Source organism: Leptodactylus fuscus, chromosome 1 (genome assembly GCF_031893055.1).
Source record: "Leptodactylus fuscus isolate aLepFus1 chromosome 1, aLepFus1.hap2, whole genome shotgun sequence".
NCBI classification, from domain to species: domain Eukaryota; kingdom Metazoa; phylum Chordata; class Amphibia; order Anura; family Leptodactylidae; genus Leptodactylus; species Leptodactylus fuscus.
In genome coordinates, this window is record NC_134265.1 from 111,208,376 (window position 1) to 111,225,834 (window position 17,459).

The following is a 17,459-nucleotide window of genomic DNA, read 5'->3' on the forward strand; positions in this document are numbered from 1 at the left end:
TGAATGGGGCCATACATGGGTTTATGTGAAAAAACTCAAGGCATGTCATATTATGGTCATTTGTGGGCTAGAACAGTGTATGTGCAGTTAGAGATTTTCTCAGACAGTAAACTGACCACACATGCACCTGCCCCATTTTTTTTTCCATCATTTGTGTTTTGTGGACGGACCATGGATGACTAAAAAATGGCTTTGTGAATAGTTAGAGCCAAAGATAAGAAGCTTCTCATATAAATAGCTCCTGATAGTGCTCAGGAGACTTGTCTAACAGCATCCATTACAGAAAGACAAAGACTGAAGTGTGCCAGGCTTCACAAGCAATAATACCTACTTATGGATGATAAGTATATGGCAGACTGACACAGTATATTTACAGGTCATTTTGAATCTGTATTATATATCGCCTTGTATTTCTTTTTAAGAAGCATATAGCCAGATATAGAGGAAGAAACCAATGAATATCCACCATATAATATTGAGGCTGCATTCAGATGACTGAGATGTAAAACGGCAGTGAAAAACTTCCATATTTTACGACCGTCTTGAACCTGAAGGGTACCCATTTTCACAAATCCCCCATACATTTTAAAGTATGGAGAGAATCGGTGAAAATGAACAAAAAATAGGACATGACGACAGACCGTCAAAATAATGGTCTTGAGAATAGCCCCCCATTCATTGATATTGAATTTAACTCTGCTGGGTGACATGTATTGAGAAAATGTACGTCACATGGCCATTATTCACTGTTGTGTGAATGTAGCTTTAGAATGTAGTTTATTTAAAGGGAGCCTTTTAACAGTTACCAAAATGCTTCTCAAATACATAGTGACATACTGAATATACACTTCTAAGTCCAACTTTTATTCCATATGAAAATAAGATATTTGGTCCATTGAGGGCAATTTTTTGTGTAGTTGCAATTCTAAAAGGAATAGTATAAGTCGGTCTATTCATGCTGTATGGCGACAGTATATTATCTGTACGCTACCGTATAAAGGGTTAAACTGTGTTATGCAAATTGGTAATACTTGGTAAATACTGTAATTGTGTGATTTGCCCTAGTCAATAAATGCTAGAGATAACAGTGTCCTGTGGCTGAATGAGAGTGTGACGTCTTAGGACAGGCATGTCAAACTCAGGGTACCCCGAGGGCCGCATGAGTAACAAGAAGTTGTTGCGAGGGCCGCACACAGCAGCTAATGTCACACACGTATTTTAACAGCAGTCATGAAAACAAGATATGAAGTAGCAATATGTAACAGCAATATATATATTTAACAAAAATACAGCAATTAAAAACTAAACATTTATTTGCTATCATTTTTTTCAATCTTTTTTAGATTATAAGTGGTGATCAGTCAGCCTTGTTCTCTGAGAAGATTTTGTTAGTTTCATAAAAGAAAATTATCTATTTACATATACACCCTTCATCTGCCCCCAGATTCATGTCCCCCATCTCTGCCCCCAGATTCATGTCCCTTCCATCTCTGCCCCCAGATTCATGTCCCCTCCATCTCTGCCCCCAGATTCATGTCCCCCATCTCTGCCCCCAGATTCATGTCCCCCATCTCTGCCCCCAGATTCATGTCCCCCCATCTCTGCCCCCAGATTCATGTCCCCTCCATCTCTGCCCCCAGATTCATGTCCCCCCATCTCTGCCCCCAGATTCATGTCCCCCATCTCTGCCCCCAGATTCATTTCCCTTCCATCTCTGCCCCCAGATTCATGTCCCCCATCTCTGCCCCCAGATTCATGTCCCCCATCTCTGCCCCCAGATTCATGTCCCCCATCTCTGCCCCCAGATTCATGTCCCCCCATCTCTGCCCCCAGATTCATGTCCCCTCCATCTCTGCCCCCAGATTCATGTCCCCTCCATCTCTGCCCCCAGATTCATGTCCCCCATCTCTGCCCCCAGATTCATGTCCCCCATCTCTGCCCCAGATTCATGTCCACCCATCTCTGCCCCCAGATTCATGTCCCTCCATCTCTGCCCCCAGATTCATGTCCCCTCCATCTCTGCCCCCAGATTCATGTCTCCACATCTCTGCCCCCAGATTCATGTCCCCTCCATCTCTGCCCCCAGATTCATGTCTCCACATCTCTGCCCCCAGATTCATGTCCCCTCCATCTCTGCCCCCAGATTCATGTCCCTCCATCTCTGCCCCCAGATTCATGTCTCCACATCTCTGCCCCCAGATTCATGTCCCTCCATCTCTGCCCCCAGATTCATGTCCCTCCATCTCTGCCCCCAGATTCATGTCTCCACATCTCTGCCCCCAGATTCATGTCCCCTCCATCTCTGCCCCCAGTGTCATGTCCGTCCATCTCTGCCCCCAGATTCATGTCCCCTCCATCTCTGCCCCCAGATTCATGTCCCCTCCATCTCTGCCCCCAGTGTCATGTCCGTCCATCTCTGCCCCCAGATTCATGTCCCCTCCATCTCTGCCCCCAGATTCATGTCTCCACATCTCTGCCCCCAGATTCATGTCCCCTCCATCTCTGCCTCCTGTGTCATGTCCTCTCCATCTCTGCCCCCTGTGTCATGTCCTCGCCATCTCTGCCCCCAGTGTCATTTCCCCCCATCTCTGCCCCCAGTGTCATTTCCCCCCATCTCTGCCCCCAGTGCCGTCCTCTCCATCTCTGCCCCCAGTGTCATGCCGTCCCCTCCTTCATCTGCCCTGTTTCACGTTCCACCTCTATGCATACACACATTAAACTTACCTTCTCCGACGACTCCGAGTCCTCGCTCCCCCGCCGCACTTTCTCTCTCTCTCGGGCTAGTTCACACGTGAACTGCCCGTGTGGGTTTTGACACCGAGAGAGACGCGGCGAGCCACGTCTCTCTCTGGTCAAAACCCCCCTGCCGCGACCATCGCGGTCGCGGCTTTCCCCTCCGCTGTCGGCTCAGATGAATGAGCCGACATAGGAGGGAGCTGCCGGGGGCGGAAGCCGCGCGGCTCAACCCGCGCGGCTTCCGCCTGAGACGCGATATGACGTCATCACGTCTACACCAGCAGCGTGTAGTAGCGAATAGCCGCGAGAGTATTGCACCTCTGCGGCCTGCACAAAAGTCTCAAACTTTGTCTCTTAAAGAGACAAAGTTTGAGACTTTTGTGCGGGCCGCAGATATGCCTGTAAAGGGCCGCATGCGGCCCGCGGGCCGCATGTTTGACATGCCTGTCTTAGGACATCTGTAATGTTTTAATGCAACTACTGGAGAATATGTATGACCAGAAAAAGCTGAAGCATTTCTTTTCTGGAAAGTCTTAGGTTAAGTTCTTTTGAGCCGTCTTTTTGGTCCGCCTCAAAATCCTGACCAAAAAGACGGCTCCCATTGAAATCAATGGGAGCCGCTCAGGAATTTTTTCCGGGAGCAATTTCTTCCGGTTCCCGGAAAAAAGAAGTGAGATGCTCATTCTTCAGGCCGAGTCGCCTCGCGATTCAGCCTGAAGACACTCCTCCTCAGGACTAGGCCCATTCCTTGGGCCTAATCTGGAGTGCGCGGTTGGCTGCCTGTGTAGAGCACTGGCTTTCAGTCGCGGCTACCCGGCTTTTGTTCCAGAACGCCGCCTCAGGTTCCGGTCCAAAAAACTCCATATGAACTTAGCCTTATGGTAGCAGTTGTTTTCATGAAGTTTATTCAAAGGGCCACTGAATCCTGCAGGTGGCTTTAGAAATATTTAAAGGGAATGTCACCAGAAAATGAAATTTTTTTAAACAAAGTTTTTATTTGAAAGACATTCTAATTCTAAGTCAATACTATTTATATTTAAAAAGTACTATGGCCTGTAAATTTTAACTCTGGCCACTAAGTCTAATAATAGGCTGACCCTTTCACATTCTAGTTTTCTTTGCAACTGATACCGCAAACAAGACAGGCAGGATTACAATAGAAGAAAACACCTGTACAGAACATCCATTCTGATAATAAATGATGTCACAGCTTATCTACTTCCCCTTCCTGCACAGAGAAAGCTCAAAGCCAAGTTGGTTCCAGCCGATCTGAACAGCACGCTCCATAGAAATGAATGGATGCACCTGGTACTTCCGCTTTGACGCCGGCCGGCCACTTAACCCCCCGCGTGCCGGCTTCGTCCATTTCAATGCGTGCGTGTTGTTCGGATCGGCTGATCCGAACAGTACTCGCTCATCTCTAGTAGTAAGAACAATTCAAGCAATCCAACCAAAACACTACATAATACGGAGAAAAGTCATCGTTAGTAATCTCTTGTAACACTTTTCAATTATATAGGAGCCGATTCATGAAGCCCCTCGATTAGTATACCCATCATGATAATTCCTGTGCTGCTGAGGGAAGCCCCTCATTTATGCATGAGGCAGACACCTCATTATAAATCAGGAGGATCTTCTGGCAGGTTCACATGCCCAAAGTTGGTATAGATCTCAAGCATACTGTCTCAGAAAACTGGTGTAAATGCTCAATAATCCGATTATAGTGGTGCTCGTGCCCATAGCACATAAAAAGGAAAACCGTCACACAAACTTTGGTGTGATAAAATTTTATAGTAATAGTAATTTAGTATCTGTTCATTTAGGGTAGTGTATTATGCGAGTTCTCATGATAGTTATCCACTATAGAGAAACAAGCTTTTAGGTCACATCTGCCAGCAGAAGCTAAACCCGAATCCACCAGAACTTTGGACAAGTAGAGAAAGCAGCTGAACAACCATTTGTACTAACTAGACACTAAAAATAATTTAAATAACCTACTATGCTACCAAGAGACAAGATTGTTTTATGGTCTGCAGATATTTGAAGAATTCCAGTGACTGCGGGTAAACAGCAATAAAGGCAATGCTGCATGCTACTTGTTGAAAACCCCCACGGCGCAAGACACTTTGCACTATGGGAGTTTTTCTGCAGTGTGTGAATGGTCCCATCCACTGCACTGCTGCTGGTCTTCAGGCAATATTGCTGAATCTAATCCGCTGAAAGTACGTGCATTTTCCTCTCCATCAATACTTCCATTTTTGTTCCATTATATGAACAGAACAAGGGAAACGCATCTGTAGTATGATTGACACCAACAGATCCTGATAAACCCCTTTGACCGTAATGGGGTCTCTGTAGAGTATCAGTTATGATTTATTTTTTTTCGTCCGGCTGTTGATGGAAACTCCAATGCAGATGTGAATATAGCCTTACATGAATGATTTGTGAAGAAAATCACCTATTTTAAAGGGTCGACCCTTATTTGTGGTGTTCGTTGAAGTCACCTTTCAGTCTTAACCTAAGGTGGTGAATTATATTGGAATTGGGTTCACTTTAGCTTTTAACTTTGCTCTGCATATTTGTGTAAAGAGTTAAAGATAGAAAGCTCATTACACACCAACTGTAATTAGCAAAGAATTTCCACTTAATGAACAGACCTATTTGGCAGGGCAAGCATGATTTGGCAGGAACTGTCCTCACCTTTGAGCCTATTAGCAGCGAGGCATGAAGAGAAGTGGACTTTATGCATTGGAGATAATACACCAGTTACTATGGTCACGGCTCTCCAGTAGCTAATCCTGATCACACACTTCTCACCTTACCCCTTACAAGTCACACAACCCAAGCAAAGATGCCAGAGGTTTTTCCCATGGAAGGTTGAAGTGACACTGTGGCATTATGTGCATACACCAAGGTGTTAAAACGTAATATTTCTTCTTTGTATAAAGTGACACCAGATCTCTCCATATCAGGTTATAACAGTAAATGGTCACAAAACTGTGGCTGACATTTGTGCTTCACAAAAAGAAATCTATACTAGTCTATTAAGGGACTGAAATGGGTTTCTATTCTCATGTACTATACAAAGAATAGTACAAAAAAAAAAAAAAAAATAGTTTTTCCTGCAAAACCCCTTTAAAGCATGGGATAAGCCACTATATATATATATATATATATATATATATATATATATATACATACACACACACACACACACACACACAATCACACACACGTCCCCTGCTGTTACACCAACTCTCCATTACATGACGACCCCATTCTACCCTACTGTATAAACAGGCAGCAGAGCAGAATTCGTGACTTCACAGGGAAAATGAACAGTAGCAGCAGAGGCCATGCACAAGCATTTGGGCACCCCAAAGCACTCTGGGGAACACATTATATATACTTATCCAGTCCAATGAATGAACTGGTAAGTTTTATTTTCTTTATATAGGCCTTTCAACAACTTCTCAGATCATAAATAAATGGAGTTCTATCACTCTTAACAGTGTAATGTCCATATCATTGCATAACTGTTGGCTTAAATGTTAACTCTTCCTATATCCCCATAAACCTGTACACCTGGCCTCGTAAGTACATTTATTCACTATAAAAGCACAAAACAAACTTCAGGCATAACAAAGGATCAATTGCACTGAACTACAGCTTGCCCAGCTCAGGTTTCCACTGATATTTGCCATACAATCATGACATCCATATACACATGATATGGTCAGTGGGGTCCAATGAAATTAATATGGGCATGTAAAACCATCACATCAAGAGTGTAAATCACAAGTCAGGACTGCTGCGATTTGTGCCATACTTATCAGATATCGCACACCGTTTGCTAGATTTGGTATACAGGATAGTCATGCTCACTTTTACAGAAGCCTACTCTTCGTTTCAGACTTTTCTTCTTTACATATGTCCCTACATGTTAAATCTCTCGTATCTAGAATAAACAAGCAACAGAGTATAAAGTGAACACCTGTATGCAGAAGAATGGACATTTCCTCTCCCATATATACTAATACAGTACAGTTTATATGATCTGCACCCCTTGAAGACTTGAATGCTTTGTTCCCTCCTTACATCTGCTATCCCTTAGGCTTGTACACATAAGAGAGGAAAATGGTCATCACGGACAACTTTAAAGAGGACCTTTCATGGTCCGGGGCACAGGCAGTTCCATATACTGCTGGAAAGCCGACAGTACGCTGAAGTCCCGGTACATGGCGCTTTACAGTCAGAAGGGCATTTCTGACAGTCAGTCAGGTACGTCCTTCTCCACCGCAGTGTCAATAGCGCTGTACAGTGTGAGCGGGGAGGAACGCCCCCCCTCCCCTCCTGATAATACTCGTCTATGGACGTGCAATGTGAGCAGAGGGAGGAGGCGTTCCTGCCCGCTCACACTATTCAGCGAAATAGGCGCTGCTGTGGAGAAGGACGTACCTGACTAACTGTCAGGAATGCCCTTCTGACTTGTAAAGAGCTATAGTACCAGGACTGATCGCTCTTTACCCGGGGCACAGACTGGGAAAGCCGGCTTTCCAACAGTATATAGAACTGCCTGTGCCCCGGACCATGAAAGGTCCTCTTTAAGCAGATCTATCAAATAAAACAAGATAAATGTTAAAATGATACAGTCACTAAAGAACTTGTGAACATTACAAAGTTTTATTAACCAAAATTCAAAAGCAAAAAACAGTCAGAGCAGTTACATAAGGAAAAAAAAAAAAAATAGAAATTTTCTTTTGTAAAAACAGTTGGTTATCGACGTTTCTGGAAGATGTTTCCTCGACCCATGCCACGTCCTCTGCCTCTTGCTGCCACTGAAAGATAAAATAAGAAGCAATTATTTGTATCATATCTTGTGTAGCATATACTCTGGTGATCAGGCAAATTTATTGATGGAAATACTGTCCCCATAACAAGACAAGAAATACAGCTCAATATTACAGTCGCCATTGTTCTATTGTTGGGGAACTCATCAGAAGTCTCAGATTTAGGGTGTTAGGACATATAAATGCCAAAGGCTTGTTCAGCTGCCGATAAAAAGAGCTTTCACACAAGTCTAATGACAGTCTTTTTGCTGCCCAGCAACTTCCACTTGGGAAAATACACAATTTACTGCGACTTGCCATGGTCTTGTAATGAATTTTTTTTTATTCAAATGAAAGTTTCACCTGTAAAAGGTATAATGCATTTTTTATTTGGCTATTCATTCTAAACCCTACAGTTCTGTAAAATAACAGAATGTAATGTAATGACATTCACCATGTGTGACAGCAACATTATGTGTAGGGGATTATAGGGTTATAGGTTGGACTGGTGTCTTCAGCCAACCTCATCTACTATATAACTATGTATTATGTGTATCCAATCACCAGTTCGATGTACCAGAATGGATTGAAGACTCCACTGGCATCTCTAAGATTTGGCCCTCGTAACCAAATATCATAAGTGTAAGTTGTCCTTGGCAACATTAAGACAATTATTTTTTAAAGCTATACTTTGTTGAGTAACATTTATCTGCATCACAACTAGAACATGTGAACACACACACATTAAAAGGTTCTTGAAAAGGTTTACTTTCTACCTTGTCCTGTGATACATACCACTTCTTGGGCAAAAACATCACAAATTCAACTGTATAAGCCTAAATGTGTATAACAACCAATTATCAACTATTCACACACACAGATAAAAACTTACCCTGGGCTTTGAGAATGGCTGCTTTCCCTCTTCCAGCCCCCGAGCCCTGGTTTTTATTTTTCATACTCTTTAACATGGGAGCATTTTTCAACATATCAGGAAGAATGAGAAAACGTATCTTGCTTCCTCTGATGTAAACCTGTTCAAGCTGTGCCACTCTGCCATCTCTGTAAGTCACAGTAATGTTTGACATCTGAAACAAAGCGCATGAGTAAGGTCAGTTTTATCACAATCACATACTCTTAGGCTGAGGCCCCATTTTGCGAAAACAACTTTTTGTTGTTGCAGATTTTGCTGCGTTTTTTTGAGCCAAAGCCAAGAATGGTTACAAAAGGAATGGAAAATATAAGGGAAGTTCTTATACTTCTCCCTTCTACTCAATCCACTCCTGGTTTTGGCTCAGAAAACCACAGCAGAACCAATGGCGTTGAGGTAGTTATAACTGACATGCTGTGATTTCCAAAACCTTACACTTCGTTTAACATAAGAGACTGCCTAAACAATTCACAACAAGCTACATACACAAGTATAATCCAAAGAGTAATAAGTTTATGAAAAGGAACCCATCTTGTGAAAAAATTGTGTATTCTGCAGGCAGCATGTTAAAGAGCAAGAGGAACTAAGAGTGGCCTTACTCCGTGATTGCCAGCTATTTGGGCATGTACATTCATACAAGGAAGGCTGTGAGTCACCAAGTAGTAGCAGAGGCTTAAATGAGTAAATAACAAATTTAGCCGGTTTCATGAAGCTGTGTTCAGTCAATGGAACCTGATCCACAGGACAGTGGCACTTCCCAGACCAAGTGTCTAAACAGAATTCACATCAAAGTGAACCGAATGCCTGCAAGTCTACTGTCCCATGGGATAGGGACAGTAGATATGAGATCAGTTCAGGAAACATGACATCACGTAGGCTGGATTTCTCAAACCAACCCTTCTCCCGTAAAACTATACCTCAATATGCTCCTAGGAGAAGTCATAAAACTTTAGGATTAGGGTTGGGCCTAAAATCAGATCAATTGGGCATTTTACTTCAGTCACAATTTATGGTGATTACTTAGGCCACACCCTCAGACAGTGTTGTGCGAACCTTGCAACAGTCATCTGGCAGTTTCTTTCAAACGTCACTCAGCTAAACCGAACCTGCTATTATACTCTGAGGTCTATTCAGACTCTGGTGAGGTGATCAAACATAAAAACCAGATTACTCACCTCTCCTCCTCTCCTGGGCTCCAGCGCAAAACCCTGCCATCTTTGGCGCTTCTGACTGATGTCAGAGATCGTTGAGACCAGAGATTGGACCTCAGTTTCACATGGTGTTGTGAGGCACACATTGCAACACCAGGTGACAGCTGAGCTCAATCACAGATCTCAGCGGTCCCTCACTACAGGCAGAAGCGTGGAGACAGCAGGGAGTCGTGGTGGAGCCCAGGAGAGGTGAGCAAGTTGATCTTTATGTTCACTCACCTCCCCTGGGCCTTCGATCATTATACTCTGGGGTCTGAAGACCCCAAAATATAGTACTCGTTTTGGTTTGGACATGTTCTGTCTGAACAGAACTGTACAGGTATTGCAATAACTTACCAGAAATCACAGACGTGGACAAAATCCCAGACATGGACAAAATCCCATCAGTTATCCTTGTTAATAATTGGTTTCGTTTATGGTTCAAATAATCGGCCAGGCCCATTTGTGGTTCATTTACATTTTTGGCCATGAAATGTTTGATGTGCACAGACCCAAGTTTCTTTGGAATTCACCTCTGGATTTGGCAGAAAGCTCTGAGATTTGTCTGACATACCATCACAATCTCCTTACTAGCATACACAAAAACCCAGAATAACATGCCGAGTAGGCAGATGTACCTGGAGAGGTACATTATGCCATCTAGTGGTCGAGAGATCTAAATCTTCACATAAAACTACACACTTGCGTGTACTTTGTAGCTTTGAAAAACATGGCTATCACACTGACAACACGTACCCAGTATTTTCTATGGCCCCATATATCATCAAGTGTCATAGCAGTCGAAGGATCACATTCACTGAACAGGGTGGCACAGGCAGCAGCTGGTAGGTGTCTGAGTAGCAAGAACAGTGCTCCCATGGCACGTCAGGACAGTCCTCAGTTTCAGTGGAGTAATGCACATGTGCCCTGAGCCCCTAAAAATTAGTTTCCGATTCATTTGCAGCAAGTTAGATTATGTTAAAACTCAAATCTGAAGCTGGATGACAGACGGAACAAGGTGTGCTAGATGTGCAACACTAAATCACAACAGTAGAAAGCATTCTGTTTAGGGGCCTCAAACCGGGTACCAATTCCTCTTTAGGTTAAGGCCCCACATTGCGGAAAACCAGCTTTTTTGTTGCAGATTTTGCTGCATTACTTGTGCCAAAGTCAGGAGAGTATTGAGCAGGAGGGAGATGTACATTTCCCATTGCTTCTGAAGCCACTTCTGACTTTGGCTCAAAATACCACAGCAAAGTCTGCAACATAAAAAGCAACTTTACCACAATGTGGGGCCTTAAATGGATTTACAGGACTTATTTATTAACAGCCTATCTTTATTCAATATTGAAGACCAGCAAGGATCTGACACCTATTTTCCTGTGCATCCTTAAGATAGGTCACAGCTTCCCAACAGGGGTACAGCAACACTAAAGTTGGGAAGATGCATGCCTTCTTGAAACATTATCTGTGGCCTTAGGATGATTTTAGTGTTTTGGTAAAAAAATGTATTTTGTAGGGTGCCCCAAAGGAGTTTTTCCCCCCCAGAGGTGCCCAGTCCAGAAAGGTTGGGAAAACACTGCTATAAGTTCAGATGTTGCTCTACAATTTTTCAGGAAGAGAGGAAAAAAAAAAAAAAGTTCCTGTAATTTTTAGCCATGGATGAGTACGAAGTTTACAGTAATGGAAATAAAGGACATGTAGGCATAATAATGCTGAGAGGTCTTTCATACATAAATAGCAGATTTAGGTTTTTATAGACGCAAAGATGACGAGTTTGTTTGTTTTTGTTACTTGTGATCTAGGGAAAGTGTGGGTGATGAAGTTTTTAAATATGAAAACTTTTTTTAGCTCATAAAGAGTCCTTGAACCTGCGACCATTACATTTCTTGCCCCATAAACTGCAATATAATTACATTGCATTCTATTGGAAAATCACTGCATAAGCACTGAGGCTAGCCACAGGCAAGCCCCAACAATTACCGTCTATGACAGACCTACACAAAGCTCCTGGCCGCCATAGACACTGGATGGCTCCCACAGTCTCGCTGCGCAGAACATGCACCAGCATCTAAATAAAAGGTTGAGGTCTGGGGGCCTCTGATGCACTAAATGCTCATGAATAGGGAAGAGTCTGATAACAGGCATTTGCACTGGGTCTCAATTGTATGAAGTAGCAGAGACTCCACGGTTATGGCACTTGCTCTGCAGTTTTAAACAGTGGAGAACCAGAGCCAAATTTTAAGTGCAGACATCCACAATAGTACAGCTGATGTATGCAAAGGTTTACAATGGAGATGCAGAGCTTAGATACTAAAATCTGAAAAAAAGTCATGTATATTTAATGTGTTAAACTACCTGTACAGGTGTTATTTTGACCTGTGTCTTCAATTGAAGATCCATGAGGGTCCAACACCTGAGAACCCACGTTTAGTTGTTTAAAGCAAAAGGGAACGGCTTCCACTTCGAAGGACATGTAACAATTAAAGACTACCTTTCATGTCCTCGGACACAGGTGGTTTCATATACCGCTAGAAAGCAGATTTCCCTTTATGTTCCCCAAGGAAAGAGAGATTGGTGCAATTACTATAGCTCTTCACTGTCAGAAGGGCATTCCAGACAGTCTAGCTAGAACACCCCTCCTGACAGTACTGTGTGTAGTGCTATAATGTCAGAGGGGGCGTTCCTTACCACCCAGCCATGACGCTGAGGTCTAGCAGGGGTATAGGCATACTGTTTCGTGGTTACGACGAGCCTGCTGCAGAACCTCATTTGCTAAATGCTATACAGTATATATATTTATTTGCCGAATGCTATATATATGTATAGCATTCGGCAAATGAACACTGATTCTGCAGCAGGCACGTCCTTGCCACGGGCAGGCAAGAGTTTTTCTCATTGGAATGAATAGTCCGATGTTAGACTCCGCCTCCTCAGACGAGCCTCTGGCAGAACCAGCGTTGATTGGCCAAATCACTGGCAACTGGCCAATCAACGCTGGTCTATTCATTTCAATGAGAAAAAGTCAACTGGTAACAGCATACTTACCTGCTCGTAGCAAGGACAAGCCTGCTACACAATCAGCCTTCCTTTGCCGAATGCTATACACTGTATAGCATTCAGAAAATGAGGTTCTGCAGCAGGCTCGTCGTAACCCGAGGACCATACCCTGAAGTACATACCCAGCCCTGGTTAATTCACTAAGGAACAGGAAGTCTTCTTGCCGCCCTTCCATTGCGCATGTGCCAACCGGAAGTTCGCAGGGGGACTCATGTATACTGAATCTGAAGATAAAGTCACACTGTGCGGTGCATTTTCTCCACAATAGCAAATCACCAAAAACATAGTTTAACCACACACTGACTGTAGCCTGAGAAATTCTACTGGACCACAGCGAGCCCACCCATATGCACAGAATGTAGAGGTATGAAGGGCAGTCTGTAATATACACAAGACCAGACCTCACTGCACAGGAAACCAAGGCTGATGAGAGTTAGTGGGAAATTAGTAGGGCACCCCCATGATGAGCGGCTGGACGTGCATACCTGGCAGTTCATGTTATCCTCGGCCTCAATAAGCTTCCCTCTGTACACCTCGCCGGTGTTTGTTTCGCAGGTGACGATATGTCCTTCTGCTTCATGCAGCACCTTAATGGGCACACCGATAGACATAGTGATGGATCAATGGACGTAACCTGGAATAAAGCAGATACACTCAGATGCTGCACTCCATACTCAGCGCGACCACAGCCGCAAGGACCAGCCCACACATCGCCCATTACTACTCACAGCTCTGAACGGCAGCGCACTCTCCTCGTGCAGGGCTTATTCAACGATCTAATGGCGTCCCGCCTGCCCCACAATGCACAGCGAACAGGAGGGAGAAGAACGCCGGCACCGCTGACTTCCGTAGTAACCAGAGCAAGTATCCGCAGAAACAAAAGCTTGACTGAAGAGTTCCGGCCAATCACTTACACGGGACACCCATGCACGCTTCTGCGCATGCCTGAGATCGTGAAAAGCTAAATACTATCGATTCGGTAAGGACGTCAGACGACAACATGACATTGTCTAGTCACGTGGCTGGGTTGGCGTGTTTCGTGCCGTGTACGTAAATTACATGTGCCTTATTTTGGCACGGGGAAAAAACGCTTCCTAATTAGGAAGCGTTTTTTGGACCTGGGCCGGCTTTTTGTGGAGCGTTTTTTTTTTTTTTTTTTGTAAAAACAGCTTCCAGGCGGTTTTCCCATCCTTAAAAAGAACGGGCTGCAAAAAACGCGTCGCCGTAAAAAACGCGCGTTTTGCACTTCCCATTCACTTCTATTGCTTTCTTCAGGCGGAAAACGCCTGAAGAAAGGTCATGTTGCTTCTTTTTTCGCCTAGCGTAAAAAAACCTAGCCCTCTACATAGACTAACACTATATGGAGGAGGATTATGACGTGGATTCATCCTCCTCCATGGCCCCGTGTGAACTAGCCCTAAGAAGATCCTCCCACATGAAGAAAAGTTCTATCCCATGCAGTGGAATAAGATATGGGGGGGAGAGATGTGGGGTGCACAGTGGACTATTGGGAAAGGTGGAGAGCTGTGCCAGGTGGAACGGGGGGAGGCTGGTAGGTTGGAAACACATAGCGTTTTTTACCACAATGTTTTGCAGAATGTCTGCAAAGTTTTCCCCTGTGGACTTTCTGCCCCTATTATACCTATATGGAGTAGGCCAGTGTTTCTGTACGTATAAGTCTCTTGCAGACAACCGTGTTAGGTCAGTGTGCTAACTATTCATTTCTAAACACATGATCGTGAATTACACAGTCACAAGTGCGGGCCAACAGTCGGGGCCACAAAATATGGAACAGGTCCTAGCCCAGCCCTGCTTCTGTGGCTCCTATTCATTAAATGAAAGGAGCCATGGGAGACATCTGTGTGTTGCCCTTGCACTGCCTGTACAGTTCGTTAACGGCAGCCGGTTAGCACACAGTCGTGTGCAAGCAGCTTAACTGACATGCAAATGTTTTTGAAACTGCAGTTTTTCTGTTGCAAATTTTTTACTGCACTGTGTGGATGGGATTAGCCAGAATCCCATCCGTGAGGGACAGAATATCTGTATAAGACAGACATTGGTTCATTCAACCATCTTGCTCTGTATCCTCCATGTTTAACCTTTGTATAAACTTTCTTGCATATAGGATTTTCTGAAAATGTTGATGAGTGCAGTTTCTCATCAGAATATCTTGAGAAACCTTGAAGTCCACTAGAGTGTTTCTACATCCCGCAATTCTGGGAGGACATGGAGATAAGAACTAGGCCTCATTAAAATTGTGTGGAGCATGCTCGGAGACTACTGGTTATAATGAGTAGAATGATTTAATGTTTTCAGGTGCTAATATTTTCATAAGGCTAAAATGGAGGACACAGATATTCATGTGTTAACTCATGGATGCACGTTCTCGTCATATGTAAACCCCCATTATATTCTCTGACTAATTATAATACATATTCTTATGTGATGTATTTTGTGATGCTTAAGCTGGCATAAAGCCGTTATTTTCTTTTATAATCCTATGCTTGCTAGTCAATAAACCGAGATCCATTTTGGAAACAGAACCATGTGTTTGTGTCTCTGTGCATCTCCCAAGCTCAATATTTTACCACAGCTACTTTTAATTTGGCACCTCACAGCATACCTGGAGAATAGTTGGGGTATTCCCCCGACACCATCCACTTTGCAGGTAATGTAAAATGCAGCGTTTTTTGCCAGGACATTTCCAAAACACGTTTCGCAACGTGGGGCCTCAGCCTAAGGATGTTTTTATTCCCACACCAATCATTTCTAATAATACTGATTATCAAACACAAAATATTGTATTTGAACAAAAAAATGCATCACCATTACTAGAAAGTTTTTAAATCTGATTTATAATCATTATACATGTCTAAATTATGTCTAAGATAACCACATGAAGTTATCCTGCCATTACATGTTTGACATCGCTGCCAAAACAGCTTTAGTATCCTGAATATAACCGGAAGATTTTTTTCACCATGTATGAATGAATACATCCAGCCATGCATTCAAATGTTCTATCAGGACCCAATCCCTGATGTTATGGGTCTAAGGCAGGGGTAGGGAACGTACGGCTCTCCAGCTGTTGCAAAACTGCAACTCCCAGCATGCATACTTGCTCTGCTGCTCTTGGAACTCCCATGAAAGTGAATGGAGCATGCTGGGAGTTGTAGTTTCACAGCAGCTGGAGAGCTAAAGGTTCCCTACCCCTGGTCTAAGGGTTGGTTCACAATAGCGTATGTATTCTTTCCGGGGAGAGTCTGCATGGAGACTTAGTAGAATCATTCATGCGGACAGTGCACGGCAAGCACACATTATAGTCTATGGAGTCCGTGTGCTTTGACAGCACAGTGCTTGATATTGCGATTGTATACCGTCCAGAGGGGGACTCCATGCGGACTCTAACCGGACGGAATACATACGCTAGTGTGAACCAGGGGTAAGGGGAGGGGAAAAACCCCTTTATATGATTTAGGCAATGAATGAAAAATAGGACATAATGGAGAAGGGGGATTCATATATTTAACCTCCTCCTCTGTTTGTATACCTAAAGTTATGACCCATTGTAATAAATCAAATAAAGATTGGTGAACTTCTTGAGTGGGATCTTTAGTGAGCATATGGAATGTAGAATGATCCTGTAACTGTTTCAGAGCCTCACATTCATATAACCCTTTGTTCAAAACTGTAATGGAACTTCTCTTGTCTAAAGCTCGGACTATAATATAGGGATTGTCATGGATGTCTTCCAATGCTTTGCTTTCATTATATGACAAACTCCCATTTTTTGTGTTGTTTATCACATAAAGATTTTGGGTTGCCTGGGATAATTTGATATCCCTACACTATTCTAAACACCCTTCACCTTTATAAATAACATTAATAATAATACATTTATATTTACCCATATGCCTGGGGTGGTCATGTGAGTTTTGACTGTTGATGCCTTTTTGTCAGCTTTTCCATTCTTTTGATGAAACAGAATTTTGATGAATGCAGCCAACCTTATGTGTATGTAATAATTGCATTGCAGTGCTCTGTAACGTGGATATAGTGCTCTAGTGTGTGTAGTGTATTGTTATGGGATCACATGACATTGCACATGTTTATGCCGTGTCAGGCATCTGCAATATCGCTACTGCAAACAATCTAACAGTGTTCAATATTTTCTAATAATCACTAATTATTTTGTACCTACCTACTTCTGTTACAGGTAGCATATTACATGACAGTCTTTTGGGCTCTTTTCACATTGCATATGAAGCGTTTGTTTACCACATGCTCCTGGTGGATACTACTGAACAGGGGCCAAAAGGACACTCTTTTGCCATAACAGAGGGCCTATAGGTCAAGAGCCTTCTCAGTGCATGCAATAAACATATACTGCAGACACAGTGCAAAAAGATCCTTACTGTGGAGCCCATGTCTAAGGAATTTCAAAGAAGTGGTGTGCTACTTTAAAATCATCTGGTTACATTGAAAGAGCAATACACATGTTCATGGAACTATTAAGCTGACGCTGGGTTCACACCTGCGCCTCGATCTCCATTCTCAGGTTTCCGTCTTCTGCAGACAGAAACCGGTCAGACCGTGTCTGGCTGTGAGCGTTTTGTGCTCTCCGTGACTAAATGTTTTGTTTTTTTTAACCGGACACAAAGTCCTGCATGTCTGACTTTGTGTCCGGTTGAAAAAAAAACAAAAATGGTTTCACCG

The 17,459-nt window shown here is 43.3% G+C and overlaps 1 protein-coding gene across 1 annotated transcript; it reads right to left on the reverse strand.

Moving 5' to 3' along the window:
* Positions 1 to 7,434: 7,434 nt before the first annotated feature.
* SNRPD3 (small nuclear ribonucleoprotein D3 polypeptide) lies at positions 7,435 to 13,556 on the reverse strand. The gene is made up of 4 exons (XM_075262664.1): positions 13,472 to 13,556; positions 13,229 to 13,377; positions 8,458 to 8,650; positions 7,435 to 7,574 (listed from the first exon to the last, which is right to left on the reverse strand). Exons 2-4 carry the CDS (start codon positions 13,352 to 13,354, stop codon positions 7,513 to 7,515), a joined length of 381 nt encoding a protein of 126 aa, XP_075118765.1. The 5' UTR covers positions 13,355 to 13,377; positions 13,472 to 13,556; the 3' UTR covers positions 7,435 to 7,512.
* Between the last annotated feature and the right edge of the window lie 3,903 nt (positions 13,557 to 17,459).